The sequence below is a fragment of the Diorhabda sublineata genome, chromosome 3 (genome assembly GCF_026230105.1).
Source record: "Diorhabda sublineata isolate icDioSubl1.1 chromosome 3, icDioSubl1.1, whole genome shotgun sequence".
Classification (NCBI taxonomy): Eukaryota; Metazoa; Arthropoda; class Insecta; order Coleoptera; family Chrysomelidae; genus Diorhabda; species Diorhabda sublineata.
The window spans coordinates 32,792,267-32,818,099 of NC_079476.1; the positions used below are offsets into that span (position 1 = coordinate 32,792,267).

Below are 25,833 nucleotides of genomic sequence, written 5' to 3' on the forward strand. Positions count from 1 at the left end.
GCATACTATGTTTGTTTAATCCACGAAAGTCATAGAAAATCATGGCACGAAAATGTTCGCAATTTAATTATATTTTTACCAAGATGAATGTTTCAAATATCTGTAAACAACTCAAATAGAACTCATATAACATCACTTCTAAGTATGTTCACCATAACAATTGTCAAACTTTATAATTGCAATGTCAGATGTGAAATATTCACATAAATTATAATTTAAGTAGCAACCCTCGTATACTAAAAGTTTTGATAAAAGTTCTTCACAAACTTTCTCTCCAATGAATCCTGCTAGGGTGAAGTGAACCGATTCGATGATCAGAATCATATATTTCAATCGAGACATTTTCCTTTTCTCTCAAACATGTGTTGTACACACAGTATCTTTTAATCTTTTTTTTCTTCTTGTATCGATTTTTGTTTCCATTCTTTATATATTTGCGTGATAGGTCAATTGATTTTTTTTCATTTCATTTGAAAAAATGTACCCAAGCGTTGAAGTTTAGTCCAAGAAATGAAAAGTCAAATTTTATTATTTTCAAAATAATTTATTCAATACATACATTATTGGAGATTATTTACAGTTATTCAAGACAAATTAATTGAATAGTATTTTGAGCACGTTAACCACAGGTGCTTCAAACGCTAACGAAATTAAAAATGCGCTCATAAATGATAGTACAAGATTTCCAAAGTAAATGACTACCTACAACAATAAATAATCTGTTAGTAAAATATGGGTGTGCTTATTTATGGGCAGTTACAAATTTTCCTTGTGATCGGGGGTACAAAAATGAAAATGGTGTTAAACAGATTAACTCAAAAGACATACAATTGTTGATAATTAGCTAACCGTGTGAAAAAATAAATGAAATTATTATAAAAAGTGTTATTGTAAAACTATACATTGAAATTCACATGTTTTATGATTTTGATTTAGATTTTTTTAATTTGATAATTAATATGCTTTAAAAAGTAATAGTTGGACACATTCATAGTTGAATAATATCATGTATTAAATTCGACTAATACTTATAAAGAAAACATTATTTTTCTATTGGCATGATTAAATTTATCATTAAATTTTATTAGAATAAATTATTCCTCTACTCTGTTTAGCTACTCGTTTTCGTTTTATTCTGGTACAGAATACTTCATGATTCCTAGACATAGTTTTATGAACTATATTTTTCATTATATTCCAAAAATAAAACATATGAACTTTTTACTACTAACAGGAGTTCTATCGGAGTACTGTCGCCTCAACAAACACCTGAAGACGCTAGACCTAGCAGATAATGAGGCGTGCAGATTTTGTTGCACGGAAGACGAATCCTTCACATTTTCTCGAAGTGTGAAACACTAAGCAATTCCAGAGCACTACACCTGGGACCGTTTGAAATAGAAGACGAAGATCTCTGGCAATTGAAGCTATCCCACATTTCACTCTTTAAAAGGAATAGGATGAATTGATCAGCTGTAAAGACTGGATTCTCCAGTATCGCAGCAAGAACGGGGGATACAATGGGTCCTATGGGTCGCAGACTTCAAATAACTATTTTGAAAATTGGGCAGTAAACGTCTTCTTATAGAAAAATGCAGTAGCGGGCTTGAAAGGGCTGTACAAAAAACTCGGTCTAGAGAAAAACGCACTCGAAAAACTTTGTATCCGAACTAAAAGCACTATGGAAAACAGACAACAACATTCAAGTCGTTTACGTTTCTTCTGTTTCTTTCCATACAAATGACAGTGTAAACGCAAAGTATTTCCAGGGAGTTAATCTGTCAAAAACCTTTATGATAGACCAAAATCCTCTGCATCTGTGTGAATGAATAGTACATATCCAGAGTTGTCTGTTTGGCAACACCATGAAATGAAAGCTAGGCAATTTCGCACTTAAAGACTCTGGAGGGGGAATCCCATTATCGCTTAATTATTTTTTTTTTCATGTTTTTTCATTCTCCTGTAAACGTAAAAGGCTTGGTTCAAGTGAACTTGAAAGTCGTTATTGATTCTTTAAGTTCATTCTATAACTGGATTCAAGAATTCCGTAATACAGTATTTGAAAAAAGCGTTACTGAGTCTAGACTTTTTTTGGAGAAAAGTACGAAATTCATTCTTAATTTAAGAAAAGAAAAATGGCCAGAAAAAAAATACAGTTAACAAAGTACAGAATAAACGTTTTTATCACAATGATAAATGGTAAGATAGTCGACACTGAATGTCCGTTTGAAGCGCTCAATGAAATATTTTGAACAATTCGGTTATGTTTATGATATAAATTATTCGAAATCTTTGTTAAAAGCATTGTAATACTTAGGGAACAATATGAAGAACTCAAGCTATTGAAAACCTGTCACTAGACTCTATCAACGACGTAAAACAACTCAGTCTGTACATTTTACTAAATAATTTGGAAGTATATCTAAATGTTTACAATACCAATTAGAATAAAGGTCAATTTATAAATTTTTACGCTCACGCCGACGTTGGCGCCCTCGTTCGCCTTCAGCATAAATTGATCGGATAAATAAATGTGATTAATAAACACAAACGCACGCGCTCGTGTTCTAACGCCTAGCAACGTTAACTCGATGTAACGCCAACGAAAGCGTCAACGCGGGCGTGAACATAAAAGTTTATAATTTCAACTTAACGTTCACAGTTCCAGTCAGTACAGTTTTCACTGAGAGAATCTTCTCAAAGTTAAAATTAATTGAGACCTACTTGAGAAGCACAATGACCCAGGCCGATTATCTACATAATCAAATGAAGCTGTAAAAGCAACTAGTCTTAGCTAGGACACAATCCAAAAAAAATTCAAAATTAATCAACGTCTACGTGTGGTCTACCGCCGCCACTGGAAAAATGGATCAATAATTTACCTAAAAGTCCACAATAGACAATTTTCTAAGAGTGTTAGTCTTCATAATTAAAACCCAATGTGGATTGTCAGTGGCTCAGTATCTACAGTTTCGAGGAGACACAACCCAATAGTGTATCTATTAACGTAAGTAAGAATACCTACGAATACTGTTGCCACCTAAAGCTGGGATCGTATGAGATAGAAGAGGAAGATCTCTAGCAGCTACAACATCCCACATTCTGATAATATTACGTGATCTAATTGAGTAAAGATTGTTTTGACACATATCATGAGACGTTCGCTCTCATTTGAAATTGAATAACTACACATTATGCACTGTTTCTAATGTCTAAATAGATTCGTCTAAATTTTAGTTTCTACGTATAATTTAAGCTACGAGCTCAACACTATATTAAAATATACAGAAAATACGTAATCATTGACCAAAAAAGCTCAAACAAATCTAATCGAAAATATTTATAGACTGAATAATTAAAAAATGTTTTATTATACTGAGACTTACCGCCATGGCTTCATGCATGTGAAGAGGTCCGTCTAAATGGAAACTCGTAAGACACATCAATACTGGATGGATAAGGTAAGCACAATATGTTAATCTGCTAAGAGGTAGAAAGAACTTACAGCTCAGAAAAGAGTTTACAATTCCTCCATATCCAGAACAACAAGCTATAGTAATCCAAGATATGGATAAACCCCATGCGGAGTGCCCCAATGATGCCTGGAAATTGAATAAACAATCTGTCGGTGAAATAAGAGGAATGTAATATGTAATTAATGGTAAAACCAAATATAAACCGAGCTATCAAGAGGTAATAAGAGATTACTTTCTTCATATTTTCGTATAGAGGTAATATAATTTATAGGATAATATCAAATGCAAAGATAATGAGCTTTTTCTAAGGCTACTTTCACCACATTTACATATAAAGATGAGATCATTTATTGATAATGTAGGCAAATCCAATATGTTTCTTCTAAGGCTACTTTCTTCCGTTTTACATATAGAGGTGTGATCATTTGTTAATGGTGTCGAAGGCAAAGCCAATATGCTTCCTCTAAGGCTACTTTTTTCAGATTTGCATATAGAGATGAGATAATTTAATAGATGTCAGGTTACTTTCTTCACATTCGCCCTATAGGTGAGACCATTTGTTAGATAATATCAAAGGTGAAGACAATGTAATTCATCTGAGGTTTCTTTTTTTATATTTGTATATAAAGAAGGATAATTCGTCGATAAGGTCAAAGACATAGAGAAAATGCTCCTTCTTAAGGCTACTTGTATGTAGAAGTCAAAGAAATATGCTTCTTCCAAACTATTTTTGTCAAAATAATCAATTAAGTACATTAAAAATTGTGAATAGAAAAGCGCTTTATTTAATCATACAAACTTGTAAAGATAATATGGAAACTCACGTAAAACGCTGATGTAGGCACAACAAGTCCATCTCGTCCAAGGCCGTAGACCAAACTACTTAAACATGCCACGGATAAAACCCATCCTATAGCGATGATAGCGGATGACATTTTTACCTTACAATCCACCTTAAAAAGAAAAAACCTCATTTAATAGTGGAATATTACGCAGAAATAAAATTTAAGATTGATACATTTATCACTTCCTTATCCATAACATCTATTATTATTCCTCTATATCACTATATTTATTACCTTGAACATGTAATAACCAGCGAGGATGCCGATGAGATATGGTCCTATTCTCAGCCAAGGTTTATCGTACAGCTGATCAAATAGAGCGAACGGTTCTTCTACTCGTGCCACATAATCCCACTTGGTTGCTATAATAAAAGTGGTGATCCATGAAGCACCCAAAAGAATAATTATCAAAGTTCCAGCTGCTTTAACATGTTTAGGTCCTCTAAAAATATTTTTTTATATTCCACTTTATTACTGAAATAGTTTTTTAATAATTATCATGAAATGAATACTATCAAGTTTTAAGCTAGAAACTTTATTTCTATTTTGAAATATTGGTGTGTGTATTTTTTTATTTTTATGTTAAATATTAAAAGAGTTTGATTCATAACAAGATGATATTTGGAATTGTGGATATTTTAAAAATGAGATAATTAATTTTAAATTCGTAAGAAATTTTTAAAACATATCAAAAACTCTTCTACAAATTATTGAAAATATGAGAGTAGAAAAACAGGACACATATTTTATTAAAAATGTAAAATGTACAACTACGAAAATAGTTTTTTTTTCAACCTCCGATCACTCCGTGCAGATGCTACGCGAGCAGAAGAAAGCGGGCATGCGCTATAAGCGACTGCGAAGCTCTCGCACTACACTCTCCGCCATTGTTGACGTCTCGACGTCATAGTGCTGCAGAACTCCATCGGAGAATGAGTCGTGTGTATGGGGAAAACATCATGAGTGATGGTGTTGGGCGTGAGTGGTGTCGAAAGTTTAGAGATGGCCGTAATGATGATGTGCATGATGAAAGGGGCTAAGGACGCGAATCTGTCGTTTCAGATGACCTGGTTCAACAAGTTGACAGAATGATTAAAGAAAACCGCAAATTCACCATTAATGCTTCGTCTACGGAATTTCCAGAAGTTTCAAGGTCTGTTTTGTACTCTATTGTTCTGAACGTTAGGCTATATTAGCAGTAACTTTCTTTAAAGAGAGTATTGAAAATATTGTCCACAAATTTGACAAATGTCTCAATTTCTTCGGTGATTATGTCAAAAAGTAACCGTGTGAGTACCAATCTTTTGGTAATAAAATTATTGTTTTATTTGGACTTGTCTTTTATTTATAGCCTATCGGAGGTTGAACAAAAGCTGTCCTTGTATTATGAAGGAAGTGGAAATCATTCAAAGAAGAGAGAAACTTGCCAGAAACTACTCAATAATAATTCGGAACATACAGAAGAAATTAGAAAAGAAGAAATAGAACATGCAATCACAAAACTAAAGAATAGAAATGAAAAGAAATTTACACTTTTACTTACACTTACAATTTACTTTTCTGTAAAAATGCAGTAGAAACATAAAAGTTGCTATAGCAGCGGTGATACAAGCGATAAATACACACCGTTTTTATTAGGGTTGTTCTCATTTCAACCCCCATGGCACTCACATCTCTTTTTGTTCTTCACGATTATTTTCGCTTGTGTCGCCGCTCCACTATTCGTTCATAGTAAGTTCTACTTTCAACTACATACCTGATAGCTATCAACAGCAAAATCGACGCAACAACATAGAATTGCGTGTCATTTGCCATATACCAAGACCAAAGCATACAGAACTGATGTTGAGGATAAAAATTATTAATATACAAAATATTTCTCCACCAATAGTTATCACAACTGATATGATCGATTATAGCAGGAGAAAAAACAGAATTTGAATGTAAATATCTCATTGTGATTTCATTGAGGGTCAAAACGAATAGGTAGGCTGGAGTTAGTCTGAATAATCTGTAAAATATCATCACAACAAAGCAGCGAGTACTCGACGTTACTTCTTCAAATAGTCCTGTGGGCTGCACCGATTTTTGTTTTTTTATAAATGAACGGAAGTAAGTTAGAGTAACAAGAAAGCCGCTGAAACATAAAAACATCGTTAACAATAATAGTGAATGAAAAACGATACTACAGTTTGTTGTAAGAGTGATTTTTCAATAAAAAACATTGTTGTAAAAATTCTATTTTTTAACATAATCTTGTTCGTTTTTTTTTCAAACACAAGTTTATCTCTGCTATCTACATTTATCTAAAATCGCTTTCTAAGAATACGTTTTTTGGAGAGAAACTAATCGGAAGTTAATATGGTGGATGAGGCAATAAATCGTAAGGAAATTGTACTAATTTTTCTGCAACAATACCGGACAAATGGGCAATTGCATTTTTGTGAATAAACAAAAGTCTTTCCTCCATCAAACGTGTTTGTTTTCTCTTGAATTCGGCATGTGATCTTATTAACCGAAAAATATATATAAAAATTCATTTATTTCCGGAGTAGTTACAGCAAATGACGGTCCCAAACATTCAGCATTATCCTTGTTCGTATGTCCACAGAGAAAACAAATCATTTCATGGGACTGAGCACTTTCAAAATAGTATTTACGTAGCTTCTCCTCGGTTTCTTTGATTGTGTTTCCACGTAAAAAATATTTAAATAACATCGGCAATTCTTTTTTCCTCTTATTTACCCAACACCGAAACAGTTGTCTTCACGTGAGTGTTAAAACTAATCTATCTATTAGATTTATGTAAACTTTGAACATCAGAAACTTAACAGAAACTAGCAATATAATCACCATAGGCAACTGTTTGAAACCGCTCTCGTATATAACGTAGTCTACGATTATTTTTCAGTACAACAATAATTTTGGCAATAACATCATACTGAGAATAGTGTAGTTTGATATTGCGAGACTATCTTAAAGTAATCTGTAGCTGTCAAAATTTTTGACTATTCTCCTCGACATGGTCACATCTTTCTTTCTCCATTCCCGTTATTACTATATATAGTTATTTTCCTTCTGATAAACATAAAGTTTTCAGAGGGCTGGCACTGCAGCTAAGGATTTGGACCAGTCTGTACATAAAATATCACCATCACCGCAAATTCATTTTTTGTATGTAAAGGTAGAAAGCAATAATTCTCTACAAGACTCGGATTCATCCTTCTTTGGACTATTGCTCACACATTTGGAGCTCGGCTCCTTAGCATACCTTTAGGATGCTAGTCTCATAGTTGACCAGAAACTTGAACAGCTTAAAGCATAGAAGAAAGGTCATTGACCTGACCCTGTTTTAACGACACTACTACGGCAAATGCTTTTCCGAGCTGTTCAACATAATCTAACCTAGAGCAGTATTTGCAAGACCTATTCGACAGGCAGACTGTGGTATCAGCTACCAGCACGTCTTTACCGAACACTACAATCTACAGAAGTTCAAGATCAACATCCACATGCATCTCCATACGTCAAGTACCAGTGGAACTACTTGAGTGTAATAGGGTTTGCCCTTTTGTGCTTACTTTTCACATAATAAAAAACTGTTTTCTTATAAATCAACTTCTTATGTAAATCTATTACTCATTACCTTGAAAACCAATCTAGATTCTGTGTCTATTGAGCTCCAATAGATGAAAAGTCTAACTTCCCCTATCAATAAGGATGCTTCACTTCCTATCACAATTAAATGCACCTTAGTAACATCTCTAATAATCCTCACAATTATCTTGACATCAGTGAGGATAACTGGATGCATTGATTGCATGCAGGTAGAGATTAAACTACTTGTACAGTTTAGAACACTTTCGTAAAATCCATTGCCGATTCAACTTCTCAGAATCGACATCTGAATATGGATAAAATGAATAAAAATTGGAGTTTCCACAGAAATAACTTCCTAAATTTATTTTAGAAGCATAGGATTTCAATTTGGCAACAACCGATATGGTAGTTCTCAGTTAGTTTGATCTGGCAATTCATCATGAAACGACTGACGTCGCAATTTTGAATTAATGTTCTCCGCTTCTGCAGACACACTTTTAATATAAATTGCGAACAATGAGAATATGAGTAAAAGTTACATATAAACTCAATCTATCTATCTATTAAGCAGAGTATGGCAACAATTAATTATCTTTTGGATAGTTTCAACGGTTAGTTTCTTTGAACATTTATAGAAAATATTAGTTTATATAGGTCAGATATTACATACCTAATAAAGAAAAATGTGTCAACTGAAAAAGTAGCATTGGATATAGTTTGATACATGAACCCCCTTTCAGTTAGTATCCTCAAATTTTTGTTATCGCTTACAGAAAATATTTCCAGATAACTATGTACTAATATAATCCACGCGATTGAAAGAAATCTCAAACCATGAATACACTGTATAGATTCCAAGCATTTTTGTTCGACAGAAAGTATTGCTCTGCTATTCGTTACAGCTGAGAAAGATATCAACAGTTTCATTGGTATAGCTAAAACAGAGTTAATATTTTTTTAAAATAAACAAATATACCATGCAATTTATATTTTTGATCATTTCTAAATTAATAGATAGATACGTGTAAACGATTTGCACTGGTATAAAACTTGTAGGTAATTGTAGGTAATTCAAAAGGATCTGAGTTGCATAAAGTACATATTGAGGGAATGTAGTACATATACTTAACTTAATTTTGCAAGGATCAACATAATTCTAATCCCGAAGTACAGATACGAAATAGTTTATTGTTCTAGTTCGGTTAGTTCTTTCAACGATTTCATATTATTTTTGCCGCCGAGTAAATAAAAAGGAAGAAAGCAAAACCTATTTTTTTGGAATCATACATTTAGTAAATCACGTTGTTTCAAATAAGTGGAAGTAAATCTAAGTTTTTGCCAAAAATTACTCTTGCATAACTGTAGCACGAAACATAACTACTTATATGTCACTTTTGAGCCTATCTGAAAAAATGTAACAGCTGCTGATTTTTCAACTATCGCTTAAGTACCCTATAACCACCTCCAGTTACGTTCGTATATCATCTTATATGAGTTGAGAATTCATCATAACCTCTATAAGACTCCACGTGGTTTGATACTTTCTGTTTTCTCTAACATTGAGTTAATTTTTTCAAAAATTATATCCATTGATTGTGTGGATGGTTTACAATAAGACAATTCAAGTTATCCAATATCAATTACAGAATATATTTAAATGAAGAACAATTAAAACTCGTATACGCAAAAAGCCGGAAAAAAGTTAAAGAAAATTATGTTTACTACTCCTACATTTAAAGGAAGTAATAGCCCATGTAGGCGTGTTTTACGAACGCCAAAATGCAAAATTTTTAGTGTACAAATAATAAAAACTGTGAATCGTATTATCATCTTCATTTTCTCAGGTTTAAATTGTCTTTTTATGGTTGATATATTCTATCATCCTAGCGAGAGAATTCGATTTTTCTTCGACCATATGAATACGAAATTGTATTCACACAGATCAAGTGAGAATCTTTTCGCATATAAATTTAAATACAAAGTCACATATAAAAGCCGATTAGTTATTTTAAATATATTTGATTGTACAAAAAATTAAAATATCAATCAATCTTTCAATTCAATTATAAGAATTGGAGAATCAATAAAAATTAAGAAACTATTACAGAAAATGTAAAAACATCTCAGAATTTTTTTAAATTGACAGAACTAATCCATACACTGAACCATTTATTATCGATATTAAAATGATACGAAAATTTCCTGTTTAACTGGGCTATGATCTGAAAGGAAATGATTATTATACTAGAACTAGAAACGGAACCCTTGTGAGTATGTTGATAATTGATTATTGCTCAATAATAATTATTAAACATCTAGAATCTATTATACAACTCCATAAATATCATGGAAGAATAAACGCACAAAAAGTAATAAAAATCGAAAGTTCTTGTAGATAATATTTATATCAGCTGATAAGTGATCCATCTAAACCCAGGTTATAGTTTACGAAAAGGTTTTATGTTGCTCAACTGATGCTGTTGCTCTTTATAGAATAAATAATAAATAAATAATTCTACACAACTATCTGAAGGCCAGGGACTGCTCATGCCCAATAGTTAACAATCCGTAACTTTTACAGGGACAACCTACATAATCTAATAATAATAGCGGAAGTGAATTTCTCAATCGATTTTTAACAATTTTTTTTTGTCTCAGTATTATTTTTACGACATCTACCCACTACCAAATTTTTTGTATCAATTACCAGAACAATCTGTATGTTAGAGCATAAGCTGCTTTTGATCAAGATCTGTTATAACTACTTGTTCTCCCTTTAGTAGTTTCCATTTCTTATTTTCTTTTAGCAGTTTTGAAGCACCAGGTTAAGGGGTTAAGCCGCCATCAAAGACTCAACCGGTACACCACCATCTCATTGAATTCAATTCCAACAACTTGGAGCTCAATTAGCTGCAGCGTTCCCAGATTTCCGCAGATAAGTCCCAGTTCTTGTCTGAATATATATAAGCCTGAGTTTTTTTATTTATTGCTGCTTTTTTTCGTTGTTTTCTCTTAGATACCCATCTAATATATCTAAATAAATTTATTATTTGCTGATTTTTTTATTGTTCATATTAATTTTTTTCTGTACTTTAACTTCGTTGGTTAAAATGCTAGAGAATCAACCTTGATTTCTTCGAAAAAATTGCAAATATAGAAATAGAAAAAATAAAAAACTGGGTTGGGAATACTAAAGAATGAGCTGTAAGAGGGAAAAAAATAGGAGGATATTCAGCTAGTCAAGTAAGTTTCTTCCAAATCTTGGAAAATAAAGGGTGATACAATGAACCTCAGGCCTTCTAGTGAACCACGACCAATATAGATTGAAGTGACCTAACTTAATCTATACTCTCAGTAACAAAAGTAATCATTTCTATACAGTTGTACGCAATAAGTTTATGAACTTTGTTCTTAAATATCCCCGAGTTTTGTTGTTATTATAGTTTATGAATATTATTTTTTACTCGGCTAAAATTTTGCTACAAAACATGCTATTACATCTTTCTCTGACCTAATCTTCTTACCGTTCAAATTAATTTTTATCTATACCAATAATTCTATGTAACACCATATATCTGTATCTTATGCTAAATATATAAGATTCAGTCGTTGTTATGTGAACCTCGGTTAATTAGTTACAATCAAACCATGGCTGATAAAAAGTAAAGTTCTCGAGAAACACGAAATTCGTCCCGCAATGTTCTACTACTATCCATGCAATAAACAGCAAATTGTAGTTAGATTTTATTCTACTTCAGTAAACTCAAATTCAAACCTTCGGATAGAAAATAAATGAATGTTTTCGGACGAATTAATAGGAAGTTCCTTCGCATTTCACGCGAATCAATTTTTAAGACGTTTGGATACCGATTATTTTGATTCGTATTTCATTTGCTTTTCTTTTTTTATATACAAGATGCAACCAAATTGAATTATGATAATGATATATGTAATTTTAAATGATACAGATCGAATAGAAGAACTCACCGCATACTTTTCCATTATTTTTTCCAGACTGGACAACAGTATCCATACTACCGTTGGTGATATTTGTAGTACTATTATAATTATCATTATTCTCTGTAAGTTGGAATTTGTGACATTTCGCTTCATTTTCGTTAATTGAAGTTCTGTTATAGTCTATTAACGATGAAATTAATATTAATATGAATATCATTAAACAGCATCCCCTAAAAACAATTAAAAAACACTAGCAAATCTAAGATTAGCTTAGCTTATGCTGATATAAAAAATAAATTTAGTTACCTTCTTCATAAACGTCACCCCTGTATAATTAAATAAATAATTTTTGTATTTGACTCGAAAACTATCAAAAGAAAGTTAGAAGAATACTCACCCTAGAAGGTGAACTTTGAAATCGGACAGTAGGGAATAATCCCCAGGGACCTTTCGAACGCCCACAATATTTACTGAATTTGCTTGATTGCGTTCCAATGCCAGCAAGGATCGCACCCCCTGCACATCGCACGATTGGGGTAGACATTCTCCCACGTTTAATTGCCTGGTCTGAAAAATGTTCAGGAGCTTACGTTATTGTTAGGAAAGTACGAGAATTGGAAACAAATTTCCACTCATATTTCAAAGGTTATGAAACGAGGAAACGTTTATATTCGACTAGAAATTAACAACCATTCATCATATCATTTCTATATATCATATTTTGAATATAACTCATTCAAAGCAAACGTTAATATTATTTTTTTTTTTTATAGATAACGATACCCGAATGAGTTTAAAGAAATACATACTAATTTATTGGTAGAAATATTTCTCCTCTACGTTTCATTTAAATTTACTCAGTTTATTGATTTTTGTCAATTCAACAAATACATTAATTTTTAGATACTAACTGTTCTATTTTAATGTGATTTTTAACCAAGCAGCGTCACTAAGAAGGGTCAATAGCTTTTGTAACTAATTCACCTTCTAAGCTTATGTTTATGAATTTTATGTTTTATGTTTATGAGTAATTGTTAAAATTATATTTACGAAGCACAATTATCAGTTTCAGTTTTTATTATAGGTAAGATTTTGTAGTTATATGGTGCTAAATCTGGTGCTAAGGTGGAAATGACTGAAACATTTAATGGTCAAAAATGGCGAGTCAAATTTGTCGCCTGACGCTTTATTATGATGAATAATAAAGTTGGCTTATTTTTAAGTCTTTTACTTCGCATATCCCTCTGCAGGTATTCCAATAGCACTATTAAAGTTTATTTATATATGTACCCATTTTTGCCCGCGTAGGTGTCCTGGTAAAAACTAAGCAAAAACCGATCTCCTTGAAATAGCCAGCACTCTCCTAGACTTGAGTTCACTACACCTGGGAGCGCTTGAAATAGAAGACGAAGATCTCTAGCAATTAAAGCAATCCCACATTCTAGGCTTTTTAAAAGGAATGGAATTAATGGATCAGCTGTGAAAACTGGGTTCTCCAGTATCTTAGCAAGAAAGGGGGATAAAATAGATCCTTTGGGTCGCAGTGTATACAAGATCCCAAATCTGTATATACGTACATAGACTTGAACCTCATAACGACACTAAGTTACTGGGAGGCTTGAACAAGTGTTAGAACCTTGCTCGTGTTAGTTCTGGCCACTCACCGATGACATAATCTGCTGTTTCTTCCTTCTCAATCAACGGCATTTCGGATCGTCAATGAGATGCGTATTAGTTGATCTTTCGTGAAAAGATCAGTCACTAGACATATTTCGTGTCTGTTTAAATAGAGCAGTTGATTAATCAGGCAGAAGGCCTTAAATTGTCCCCTACCAGATGTTTCTATCCATCTACGCTAAGACTGTCTTGTAGACAGATCTCTTAGCGATTTGATAGCTATACTTTACTATACTATAGTCCTACTAGTAGTCAATATATCCTCACAATCAATGACCATGACAATTATGTTCAACTTTGATTTACGAGCTTCTTGAAAGCGAGTTGAGTCACTGGCTTTTAATTGAGAACTCTGAATTTTATCTCCAGTAATAATTTCGGCAATAAAATCCGGATCTCCGTACAAACTCATACAAGCTATTTTTTTGCAATCAGCGAAAAAGCTTGGAATAAATTTGACAATCACTGATTTTCAAATTATTAGTTAAAATGCTGTGGATGAACCCGAACGAGGTTTTCAGCTCTCCACTAAGCTCTAAAATAGTCAATGGCCTGTTAAAGTTAGTGAGTTTCATGCATATTTTTCTCTGTTTTTGAGATCTGAGGACCTCTCGACGTTTCTTCTTCCTGAAATTTTAAAACGCTCATAGCACACATAAACAATCTAATTGTCACTACATTATTAAAATAGACTGATTTTAACATTTTCTAAAATCCTTTGGCCCTTTTTTGCATTAAAACAAAGTTAATGTTAATGTTTAAAATCGACGATATACACTGCGAACCTACAGCGGCTGTACTAGGAAACAGACTCAATAAATACTTCATTTTTGATCACACCTCATGAAACCATTTATATTAGCAAAATTAATTTGCTTTGCTTCTATTCCTTCTGAGTAGCTAAATCGACCGTTCCTCCTTTAAATACATACCACAGGAGTACTATTCCTATTTAAGTTGATTCTAATTTTTGACACAAAGAAATTAACGTCAAAAGGTGGTACAACTTCATTCCATTCTTTCTTAGCTAGTTCCTCACACAACGTTTTTGATCCCAACCAATAATCATTTCCGAATAAAAACTGACCACTATATCTTCCAGAAGCATCGTACACTGCAAACAAAAGTTTGAATTAGACTTTTTAGAGAAAGTTGGCATCGATAAATATATGGTATATGAAATACCCAATCAATCTAAAAAATTCCGAGCCTACCATTTTCGTTTGAAACAGGATATAATTAAATATTTGTACAAAAATAGGGAGTGCGGTCCATGAGTTCTTGGCATTATATAGTAAATAGACTGCGATCGCAAAAATCTTTATGCACATGTCAGTGACAAATTTCAACAAGTTTTACAGAAAAAGCTCGAACGACCAATTAATCAACTTGTTTTGAAAAAATCTCAAAATGAATTTCATCGAAAGAAGGATTAACCCAAACCAAATACTGAATGGAGGCTGTTTACGGTGACTTGTAACCATCTATTCAAATAATTAAAAATTGATCTAAGTTGTTTCTCTGGGGACGTGCTGGAGGTCTTCCAAAATACATTAAATTAGTGGAAGAAATTATTCTAAGTGGTCGGCGTATAAACACAAAAGAAATTTCAGCACAGACCGACATTTCCAAAACAAAAAGTTCTAGGAATACTACATGAGCATTTGATTATGACACGGTGGATATCTCTCATTCTAGGCGCACTACAAAAGCAGCGTAAAGTAGAATGTTGTGAGCGATTTTTTGAGCTTTGTCATGAGAACCAATAAAGGGTTACTTACTAAGGCAGTTGCGTCGAAAAATTATAGAAAAAAGGCGCAGCAAAATTACATTTTCACTCATCGTATTTAAGAATTCATGAACCGCATACTAGTATAAACGATTATGTTGAAAATAGAGCAAAAAAACCTTTTCTCTTGAGTTAATTTCTTATGAAATACTCCTCGTACATAGAGAGGTGTTACCCAAAACACCATGATTAAGTGATGATGGATACCAGTGGATTGAAGGAAAGCCAATCTTCTTAATAATACGTGACAAGAATATATCAACATAATACCATGTCTGCAACCTGCTTGTTATTAAATAAAAGTATATACGTGTCCTTATGAAAATAACAGTAATCGGCAAACATGCAGATTTCGAAAAAATAATGGAATGCTAATGATAACATAAGACTATGAAATTCTCTTATGGGTAGTATGGGTACTGGTCCTATTTGTATGAGTGGTTCAAGAACATTCTTCAATGATTACTCACTCCATTTATCACGGAAGTTCTACTTCTCCACAAATTATAATGAGCTAATTTTTATTTTAAAACCATGAAGAGTCGTTTTATCCAATGACAATAAAGGATAGTTAAAAATAATTGTTAAATATAATCTCATTATTAATAATAAAAAAATGGTATGAGAACAGATAATGAAGGACTTGCTGTAGTAGTAATGATTTTATTCAACGATTGTTTGCAAAAGATGCAACTCTCTTTACAATTCGTAATTTTTTGTATTAACTCAAACCATTGATCGTTCGTGGTAAATTACAGAGGATGTCTTATAAGTAAGGTTGGTTTTCATATGTAAAAATTCCTAGACTTCAATTTAAACAGACTAGTCTCTAATTCTATGAAAAGTGCAGTTGCTCTACTTGCTCTTAATCATTCTCTCTATGTTTATTACGATACGATAAATATGAAATTCGTGAATTGTTTATACATTATTGAAAACAAAAGTTGAACGCCGAACCAAGGGAGCAAAAAATTTGTGCAATTGAAGGGCAAGACTCAATTAATTAGTCAACAGCACACTATTTAAAAGTGGAGATTAACGCTTGCAGATCCTTCGCGCTCAATTCGTACACCTGGAGGAATATTAAGAAAAGCAGGAAAAAATCAACCTAGTACTAGAACTCACTGATTATTGCACTCCGTTGGACCTTCTAAAGATCCTATACATCGCCATTTAAAATCATTTGGTAAGATCTATGAAAGTTGTAGAATAATGCGACACAAATTAATCGAGATTCAAGTGAAACGTGGCGTCGAATAGATGTGTGTAAGCAACTCTTTGCCCGGCCAAAATATAATCGTTTATTAGACGCATTGTTGCTTGATATGAAATATGGATTTATCTAAACAATCCAAACAAGGAAAATTAGTAGTTGCATAAAAGAAAATCTCCAGAACCCGCCGCGAAGAGAGATCGAATCGAGCGGAAAGTTTCGTTGTGGGTCTGAGAGAATTATGAGGGTGCAATTTACTTCGAAATCATTCCAGAAGATCGAGCTTCCGAAGTAGACAGACAGACAGACAGTAGACAGCTGATGCGAATAAATGAGGTTTTATCGGAGGAATATCCAGGTTAGGTTAACTTATAACCACATACTGCGAAAGTTACAATAACCAGTACTTAGTCCGTACTTTGCACATACAGATTACTATTTATTCAAATCCATGACGAAATTTTGTCGTAGGAAAAACTTTCAATCTAAAAGAGATATTGAAAAGGCAGTGTGATAATTTTTTGCACCAAGCCCAAGGTTTCAAAGAATCATACAATAAGATGGACTATACTTGAATATTAAGGTTTTCTTTATGTATGTTTATTTGATAAAAAAATGATTACTAGAAACCAAAATTCTTTATGATATGAATATTTTCAATGAATAGCAAGAAAACAGCTCTTAAATGATCAATGACGATATTTTTTTAGATTCTTTCATTGTATCAGCTAGATCAGTCATGTCAATGATACGGCCCGCGGACCGCTTCCGGCCTCTGGCCCGTATCAATACGTCCCTAAAATAAGCCACAATTAATAATATTTGACAACGTAGAGCTATTTTCCGACACATTTTTATTGTAGCTATTGGTATTTAAGCTATAAACATAATTTAATTAAATTATGAATTGGTTAGGTAAGGTTAGGTTGATAAAAAGGCAAATTCCATATAATTATAAATATGGTATTTCTGGAATTTAACTTGAGCTTTTTAGATCAGTTACATCTATTTCCGTCCAAGCTTTTCCACCACCAAAAAGTAAACAGGAAAAACAATATAATGTTTTTTTTAGCTACAATCACAAATCCAATCATGTTCAAAGCCGCCTCTGAATTAATTATCACAAAATGGAAAAATCAAGTACCAATTATTTTTTATCTTGTATGAATCAGTAGAAAAAATAGAAAATAGGGAAAGAGCCGCACCTTCTAATGTGACGCAAATATTTAACTGTAAACAGCTATGTGCGTGTAAATGGTAATCATGGTAATAACAAATGCACCAGCCAAAGTGAAAGGATTCCAAATTAAAGTGAATCGAATTAAAATTGGAATTAGGAAATCGAATATTCAACAATTGTAAAAAATTCAGTAGAGGTGTGATGTGAACAAAACATATCTAGCATATCGAAGATCTAGACCACAAATAATCATAATCAATCTACACAAAAAACTGATGTTAACTATAAATATCTTTTTGGAAAACATATCATTGCAGTCTCATTTACGAGGATTCTTGTCTATCTTCCATCTCCGTAATGTTTATTTTTTGGTTACTACCTATACAAAGTGAGTTTTATGTATGGAACGCCTCAATTATCTCAGAAACGGCTTGTACTACTTTTATAAATTTTTCTACGAAGAGTCTTGTCATACGGCCGGTATTAAAGTGGTATTTATATTGTGGTAAGATCTTTCCTTTTTCCGAATGTTGCAAAATGTATTACAAAGTTTTTAAAATCGCATGGCTTGTTGAATTGAAGTAAATGGACAACGTTTTGAGCATCTGCTGTAATCGCCTTTACTGTACGTCCTCTAAAATTCGTAATTATTCTACTTAGCAAATTTGGTTTGTCTTTAGTTGTTGTAAGTTTTCTGCGCCTTGATTTGGATAAATATTTTACTTTTTACTAACTTACCGACACTAGACCTTGTTGCGAAATTTATATTAATACATAAATTATTAAAAAGTATTCAAATTAACCGAGTTTATTCAATCATAGCCATCTAAATGTACGATATTCATTGTAGCTGTGATGGAGATACTGTGAATGTAGCTATAACTTCGAAATTATGGCATTTAGGTATAGAGAATATTACTTAAAAAATAATTAGTATTTTTAAGGATTTCTAAGAACACAAAAATATATAGGGTGATCCATTTGCAACAACAAAGTTCATTATTTTTCCGCAAAAAGGGAAGATCTGACAATACTATAGTTACCAGAAAAATTTATGAAAATCATACAAGCTGTTTCCGAGATAATTGAGGCGTTTTATACATAATACTCACTTTGTATAATTTTCATATTGAAAATTTGACTAAAAATAGAAAGTTTTCAAAATAATGCTACGTTAATTCATTTAGTTCAAAGTTATTATTGCTATGCACTGTACTAATGCATACATAACCTTTCTCTACTAATAAATCCTTTTCTGTTTCTTACGTACTTACTCTTCAAGTAAAAATACCACTTGCCTAAGCATATTTTAGTACCGGTGTTGCAATAAAAATAAGTTTATGTAATAACCGGTCTAATAAATGTGATGAGATCAATTGCATTTGCCCATTATCGAATAGAAAGTGGAAGCATATTAAAATTGTTAGAAAATGGCAACAAACTGTATCCGTTAGCGAAAAACATAAACTATTTAAAACAGCAGTAAAACAGCGTTAAATGAATGAATCATACTTAAGCTATGAAGACTGTAATCCATTGAAATATTGCTAGAATACTTTGCCGTACTTTAAAAAATATTTGCAGTAGAACTATAGTAGAGTGAAAATAAAATCTATTTTATTGAATTGTCAAAATCCAGTGCCTAAAGTAAGTATTTCTGTAGAAACTATCACGTTGGATACCCGAATCTTCAGTCATTTATGAATATCTTTATACATGTTGATTGATAATGAACATCTTCATCTTCTTAGATTATATTCTCTTCATTAATTTATTCTTTATACTATTGGGGAAACAGGAAAGTAATATCGTTTATGCGAATGTTAGATTGTCATTTTTCAGCTCATTACATAGTTCAAAGTCATGCCAATGACATGTTAAGGTAATTGTTACCCATTTCTAAATAATTAAACTAGATTAAATTAGAATCTCTTTGCAATTTAAGCAACCAAACAATTACCAACGAACATATCCGGCATTTTATGCTTTTCAAGTTTAGCAAGGGTAGCAATGTTACGTTGACTGTATTAAAAGTTTGTAGATATTAACTTCAGATCCAATAATTTTGATCCTCTGATTCCAATCAATCAGGAGTACCAACAACTTTGGTCAATGACGTGCTAAAGCAGAAGTGAAAGCAAATTTATGATATACAATCAAAGAACTCTCAAACGCCCTTAACCAACCGTGGTCACCCATCCAAAAACATTTAAAACGGATTAAGAAATAAGTAGAGCAGGAGTATGTACCTCCCATAATCTATCCGAAAAGAACAAAGCCAACCGATCCATCACTTACAACGTATTGCTTTAACGGACCATGTAATACCGTTTTTTGAAAAACTTGATTAATGTAGATCAAAAATGGGTCCTATATGATCTGCAACGGAAAGTGCCTATCTTCAAAGGAGTCACCACGAAGCCGGGTTAACATTCCACAAAGGCGGATCTGTTAATGCAGATCTTTATTTTAAACAATTGAAATAAACTTAATGCAAGACTGTACTGTGCAAGATGGAAAAAATTGATGAATTGAGGTGAGAGGCACTGTCTTGCTCACTAAACTCGCTCGATATTTCATCTCCGGACTCCCATTTATTTCAGACGCTACAAATTAGAGAAAAATTTTAAAATTTAGTAGATGTACAAAAAACCATCTCGAGATATTTTGCCCGGAAACCAATTGATTTTTATTGGATCCCCTTTTATGGATATATATTTAAAAAGAATCTGGATGAGAGAATTAATACTGCACAACAAGATCTATTCTAAAAGAGAAACCTCTGATTAAAATTTGTAGGTCAAACTAAACAAAAATATACAAGATTATGGAGATACTACAGGAAATGTGTTTTCCATATTGAAAATCTACTTCAAATTGAACTTTTACCTAGCATGCATCTATATTGAATTTTATACAAAAGCTGACTGACCATAGAAAGTAAATTTGCGATAAACTGAAATTAAGAAATTGTGAATACAATATTCTTTACTTACTCAATTTAGTTACTCAATTTCCTCAACAGATGCAAGTATTCTAGGCAATCATTTTATCAGCCCTATAATTACAGATGCAAACTTAGCAGATGAAAAATATTAAGGATTATTATAGACGAGGTTATTAGGTACTGAGTTTGTATATATCCCAACGTAATGGATCCGAACCATCGTTATGGAGATAGAGAGAACTTTCCCAATAATGGAATAGATAAAGAGGTACTACCTAGCCAGCTAGGTCACGAGACCTTGCACTATTGGTTTATCACAAGAAAAAATTATAAACAGTACAACTAACTACAATTGCATGCATAGAAATTGGCGCACTGTAAACTTTTGACTTCAACAATTTTGTTAAATATTAAAATTATTGCGTTTGCAACAAAAATTTGCATATGATTCGTTTTTTATACTCTCAATAGTGTTCAAATGGTTCAGTTTAATCCATACTACGAAAATATGCTTGGTCAGCGAGCTAGACAATTGTATATGACCTGCGCAGCGCTTCGAAAATTATGCCAGCGTTATGAGTAGACTGGATTCGTTCATAGACAACTTAAAATAGGCAGAAGGCGATTTATTGTGTCAAGGGGTGACTATTAGTTAGTGGACAGTAAGATGAAAACTGCAAGAAAATAACCTGACCCCTAAAACACCTACAATTAGACCAAAACTTACTTCAGCTCATCGACAAGCACGCCTGCATTCTGCACAGGATCATCTGAATTGAACGTTGGAGCAATGGGGATCTGTTCGGTTCTCAGATATAGCCAGAATATGCCTCCATGGTAGCAACTAAAGAAGGAAAATGTACCGAACAATTGACCGATTGCAACTTCTTAGAGCGGAGTGCTTATGGAGTTGGTTCTTACATGATCTGGGGTGCAATTTCTACAGGAGCACGATCCGACCCTGTGTTTATTCGTAGGGGTGACCGTGTTCATGGAAGAAGAGGTATAAAGGCTGATGGATATATCAAGGAGATTTTAGCAATTCATGTGGTCGACTACATTGGATTTACCTTTATGGATGACAGAATTCAGCAACAGCCACAAAGCTGTTACCTACAAGATTAACGCCCGATGTTCTGTTTGCCTCGACGAAGGCAGCACAAAAAATCAGGACCACATTACCGAAGGTAGCAGATGTCCTGTCCTAAAAAAAAGCATTTCAGAAGATGGAGAAGAGTCGAATATGAAGATATTACAGATAAACCTCAATCACTGTGAAGCCGGGCATAATTTGCTCTGACAAACCGTGCGGAATCTAAAGCCATATCATGTATTGATCTCAGAGCCATATAGACACCTTATTAATAAACCTTGGGAAACGGATAATACCAGTAATCATTTGATCATGTTGCATGTTGCAACATTATATTCGTATAATAATAAATAAAGTGAAAATCCTGAAAGTGGTCAGATGTTATTTGAAATCGTTCGAATTGCATTAGTTTTCTGAAATTTATAAGATAATTTCCTACATTTCTTAGGAAATACAATTTCACCATCAATATTACATAAACGGAAATTTGTTACTTATAATAAACTTTTAATATTATGTAATTATATATAATTATTATTGATTACCCTTAAATAATTATTGAAGAATATGACAAATTGAATGGTTACTCAACATTATGCGTGAAAAAATTTAAAAAATAAGGAAAATTAGAACCAAATGTTTTTTTAATTATGTTGATTACTCATGGTACGGATCCGTGTTATCTTGAGTTTTGAAATAACGCGCATGTCACGAATTAGTGACTCGGGTACATTCTTATGTTCATGAGCCGTAAGAGCCACACAACATACCAAAAAGAAGGTCAGCTTTTATGTAAATCTCGGCAACAGAAATTTAGTTCTACCAATTACCAATCGTGACGCTAGTGTAATAAAAATGTCAATATGTCATTCGTCATCAAATTCTGAATTCCCGCTACATTTCCCTCTGATTTTGGTACACGGGTAGGTGATATTATCCAGAAATGTAATTTATAATTGTGATTACTTCTTGAAATCAGTTTGCATGGGAATTATATGTTTCTCAGAATTCAGTTGAATTGTAATTTTATATTAAGGAGAATTTGTTGTAGAATTTGATTAGACGACGGAGGATTTTATTGGAAATAACTGAGAAATTAATTTTTAATTTGTAATTTTCCATTGGATATTTCAGGATGGACTTGAAGGTAGGTGACGGAGTAGAATATAAATGTAAATTATGAGGCTACAATATAAATTTTGTAAAATTACTTATGTGAAAATTATTATCTAGAAAGCGATTTTACAAATTGCAATAGAAAACATTTGAAGCATAAAGCCATCTGCCTACTTCCATTTATGAAGATCACAGAATCACAGAAAGAATGTTACTAGCTTACTTTGAAACTAAATCCAAAATGTGAAAGTTTTCAACACTTTGGTCGACTTAATCAAAACAGAAATGCACCCTAATGGTAAATAAAAATTTGAAAATTGAAAAATAAATCAGCTGGGTATAGACACGAAAAATCTAAAACATTTGCCCGTGAAGAAATTAATAAGTTTTTGTTGTACGCTCCAGACGATCATTATCTCATGCATAAGATATGACTGCAAAAAATTTTAATATAAGCTTAGATATTATTTGTAACATCTTTCAGGTTGCTTCAATATTCGGAATCGCAGGAGCTCTGCGAAAGGAGGGATCATTTAAAATGAACGTGTAACGATATTAATAATACCGGAAATGTTTTAATTATCACAGTACCTGATATAAAATGATGTTCAGTCTCGTTTTACTATTAATGGTGAAATATCTGACAATAGATTAAACTTGGTAAATATTTATAAAAAAATATAAAAATCAACGACCCACACACATCACATTTCTTTTTGCAGTTTATAAATCGAAAATGCATATCGGCGCTCTTCAGCGTCTCTATTAGTGGATTACGGTGGTGATATAATGCAACTAAAGAAGCACGATGGGTGAAAATCCAACACAGTTGCGGATGGTTAGGTAGACGACTCGATAAAAAACAAAATGGATTCCGCAGTGAAAATTTTAACGGAAACAACTAGTTCGACTTCAAGCAATATTGTAAATGTTCATGATCCTACCAACAATCCAATAGGTACTAGAACAACTATAGACGATATTATTTCTTTTAACTCGTGAAATATGGCCAATTCGAGTACCAATAGTAATGTAACTTCTTCACTTCAAATTAATTATGCTCACAGTTGTACTTTTCATAATACCATTACAAAATAAAAATTGATAAAAGTTTTGTCGAATTAACTTGTTTTTCACTCATAGGAATTTCCAAACCATCCTACTCGTGAAAAAGAGTATTACTTCACTCACTTGTTGCATAAATAACGAGTTTTTGTTAAATCCCAAAATGATAGTACTCTATCATTGTAATGATATCATTTTACTGTTTTATTTTTGGTTCTTAATTATATACATATTACACTGTTCAATTTGTTTATTAGAAAAATCTGTATTTTGTTAGTTCTTATTATAAAAGTGATATTGCAATCATGTCTACTAATTTTCCTTGGTTTAGTTGAAAATACAATATGTAAATATTATTTTGTAAATAAACGTGTCCAAGTTCTAAGGTGTTTTTTATCGTAAACTCAGGAAACCACGAAATCGGAACTGGATGCAAATGAATAACATAGAATAGAGTAGATATCCTTTGTTATAAATTTATATGAACCGCGAAAGTAGATTAGTTCTGCTACCTACCATCGAGGGCACTAGTCCGCCATATTATTTGAATAACAGCTAAGTATGCATTTCTTCTTAGGGTATGTTCTGTGGTAAGAGCATAACGGAACATGACAAATCTTTCGTTTCACATTTTTCCCCGATGGTAAAACTTTGATACATAACGGGATTTGGATCATATTGGAGAAAAAACTGTGGCCATTATGTGTGTTTAGATAATTTATTTCAGTTATCCACTAAGCTATCTAAGCACAAAGCATCCTACCAAACGTGTGGAGTTGACAACCAGGTACGAATGAATACCTATTATCCTCGTGAAAAAAAAGTATATATAAGAATATGGGCATCCATTTCATACAAGTTATACTTCTGAATAAGTTTTATATTTGGATAGAAATATAAATATTTATGATTTCCGATTAACTATCATAGCAAATTTAATGAGTATTGAAGTTGTTAAGACTAAACCCATCATACGTATACAGACAAAAATTTTATCTGGAAATAAGGAAGATGGAATGAAGAGAAAACGTTGTAGGGTTTGTTCCCAAACGAAAATTAGGAAATATCATTGTGAAAAATGTGCCGAGTAACCCGAATATTGCGTAAGAAGTGCCCCGTTGGGGCTGGAAATCCAACAATGTGTTAAACCTGAATACAACAATGCTGTGGAAGCTCAACAAGTTTCCCCGTCAACTTGAACTTCGACCTCGGCTAATTACTTTCAAAAATTGTGGAAATATAACTGTTAATTCCAATTTTAAGTAAAATATGAAAACCAGTTAATGTACATTCCATCCATTTTAATTCTGAACTTTATTTTTAATATATAAAAACATCGCATCCGTAGGAAAAGAAGAATGAACGACTCATGGACCAAAATGTAGTTTTTTCACTTATAGTCAAAATATTTTAAACCAAGAATTTGGTATATTACTTTAAAATGAACAATCGTTTTTCGATCTGTCTTGCAGCAGTGAACTGGAATTATTAAATCTGAGTAATTTAATTTAAAAACGTAAAATTACTTTTCAATAATTAATTTTTGTATCAGTTTCAAAATAAGTGCATAATCCATATCTATTATATAATCGATTGAAACTTACTTTTAATAGCCCAGGTTGTTCCATTGCTAAGCTCTGTCAAATATACCATCATATCACTTTTACATGCATTATTAGTTATCGTTTCGAGCCGATTCCACCATGTATGATGATCATATAATTTAGAAAACCACTGAAACTGAGACACATTCTCGAAATCACTAGTTTCATTGAAATATTGACTTTCGCCATCTGGAACCGGAAATTGTATCCCATTCGATAAATACGACAAATCTGATGAATTGTAAGTAAATTTAGGGGTAGATTGATT

The 25,833-nt window shown here is 32.5% G+C and overlaps 1 protein-coding gene across 1 annotated transcript; it reads right to left on the minus strand.

Moving 5' to 3' along the window:
- Positions 1–594: 594 nt before the first annotated feature.
- LOC130441758 (nose resistant to fluoxetine protein 6-like) lies at positions 595–25,833 on the minus strand (the record flags this gene model as incomplete). The annotated part of the gene is made up of 11 exons (XM_056775544.1): positions 595–702; positions 3,387–3,602; positions 4,301–4,429; positions 4,556–4,763; positions 6,078–6,458; positions 8,592–8,856; positions 11,909–12,061; positions 12,188–12,207; positions 12,279–12,448; positions 14,491–14,672; positions 25,566–25,833. Coding segments are annotated over 11 exons (2,100 nt in total), but the record flags the coding sequence as incomplete, so codon positions are not given.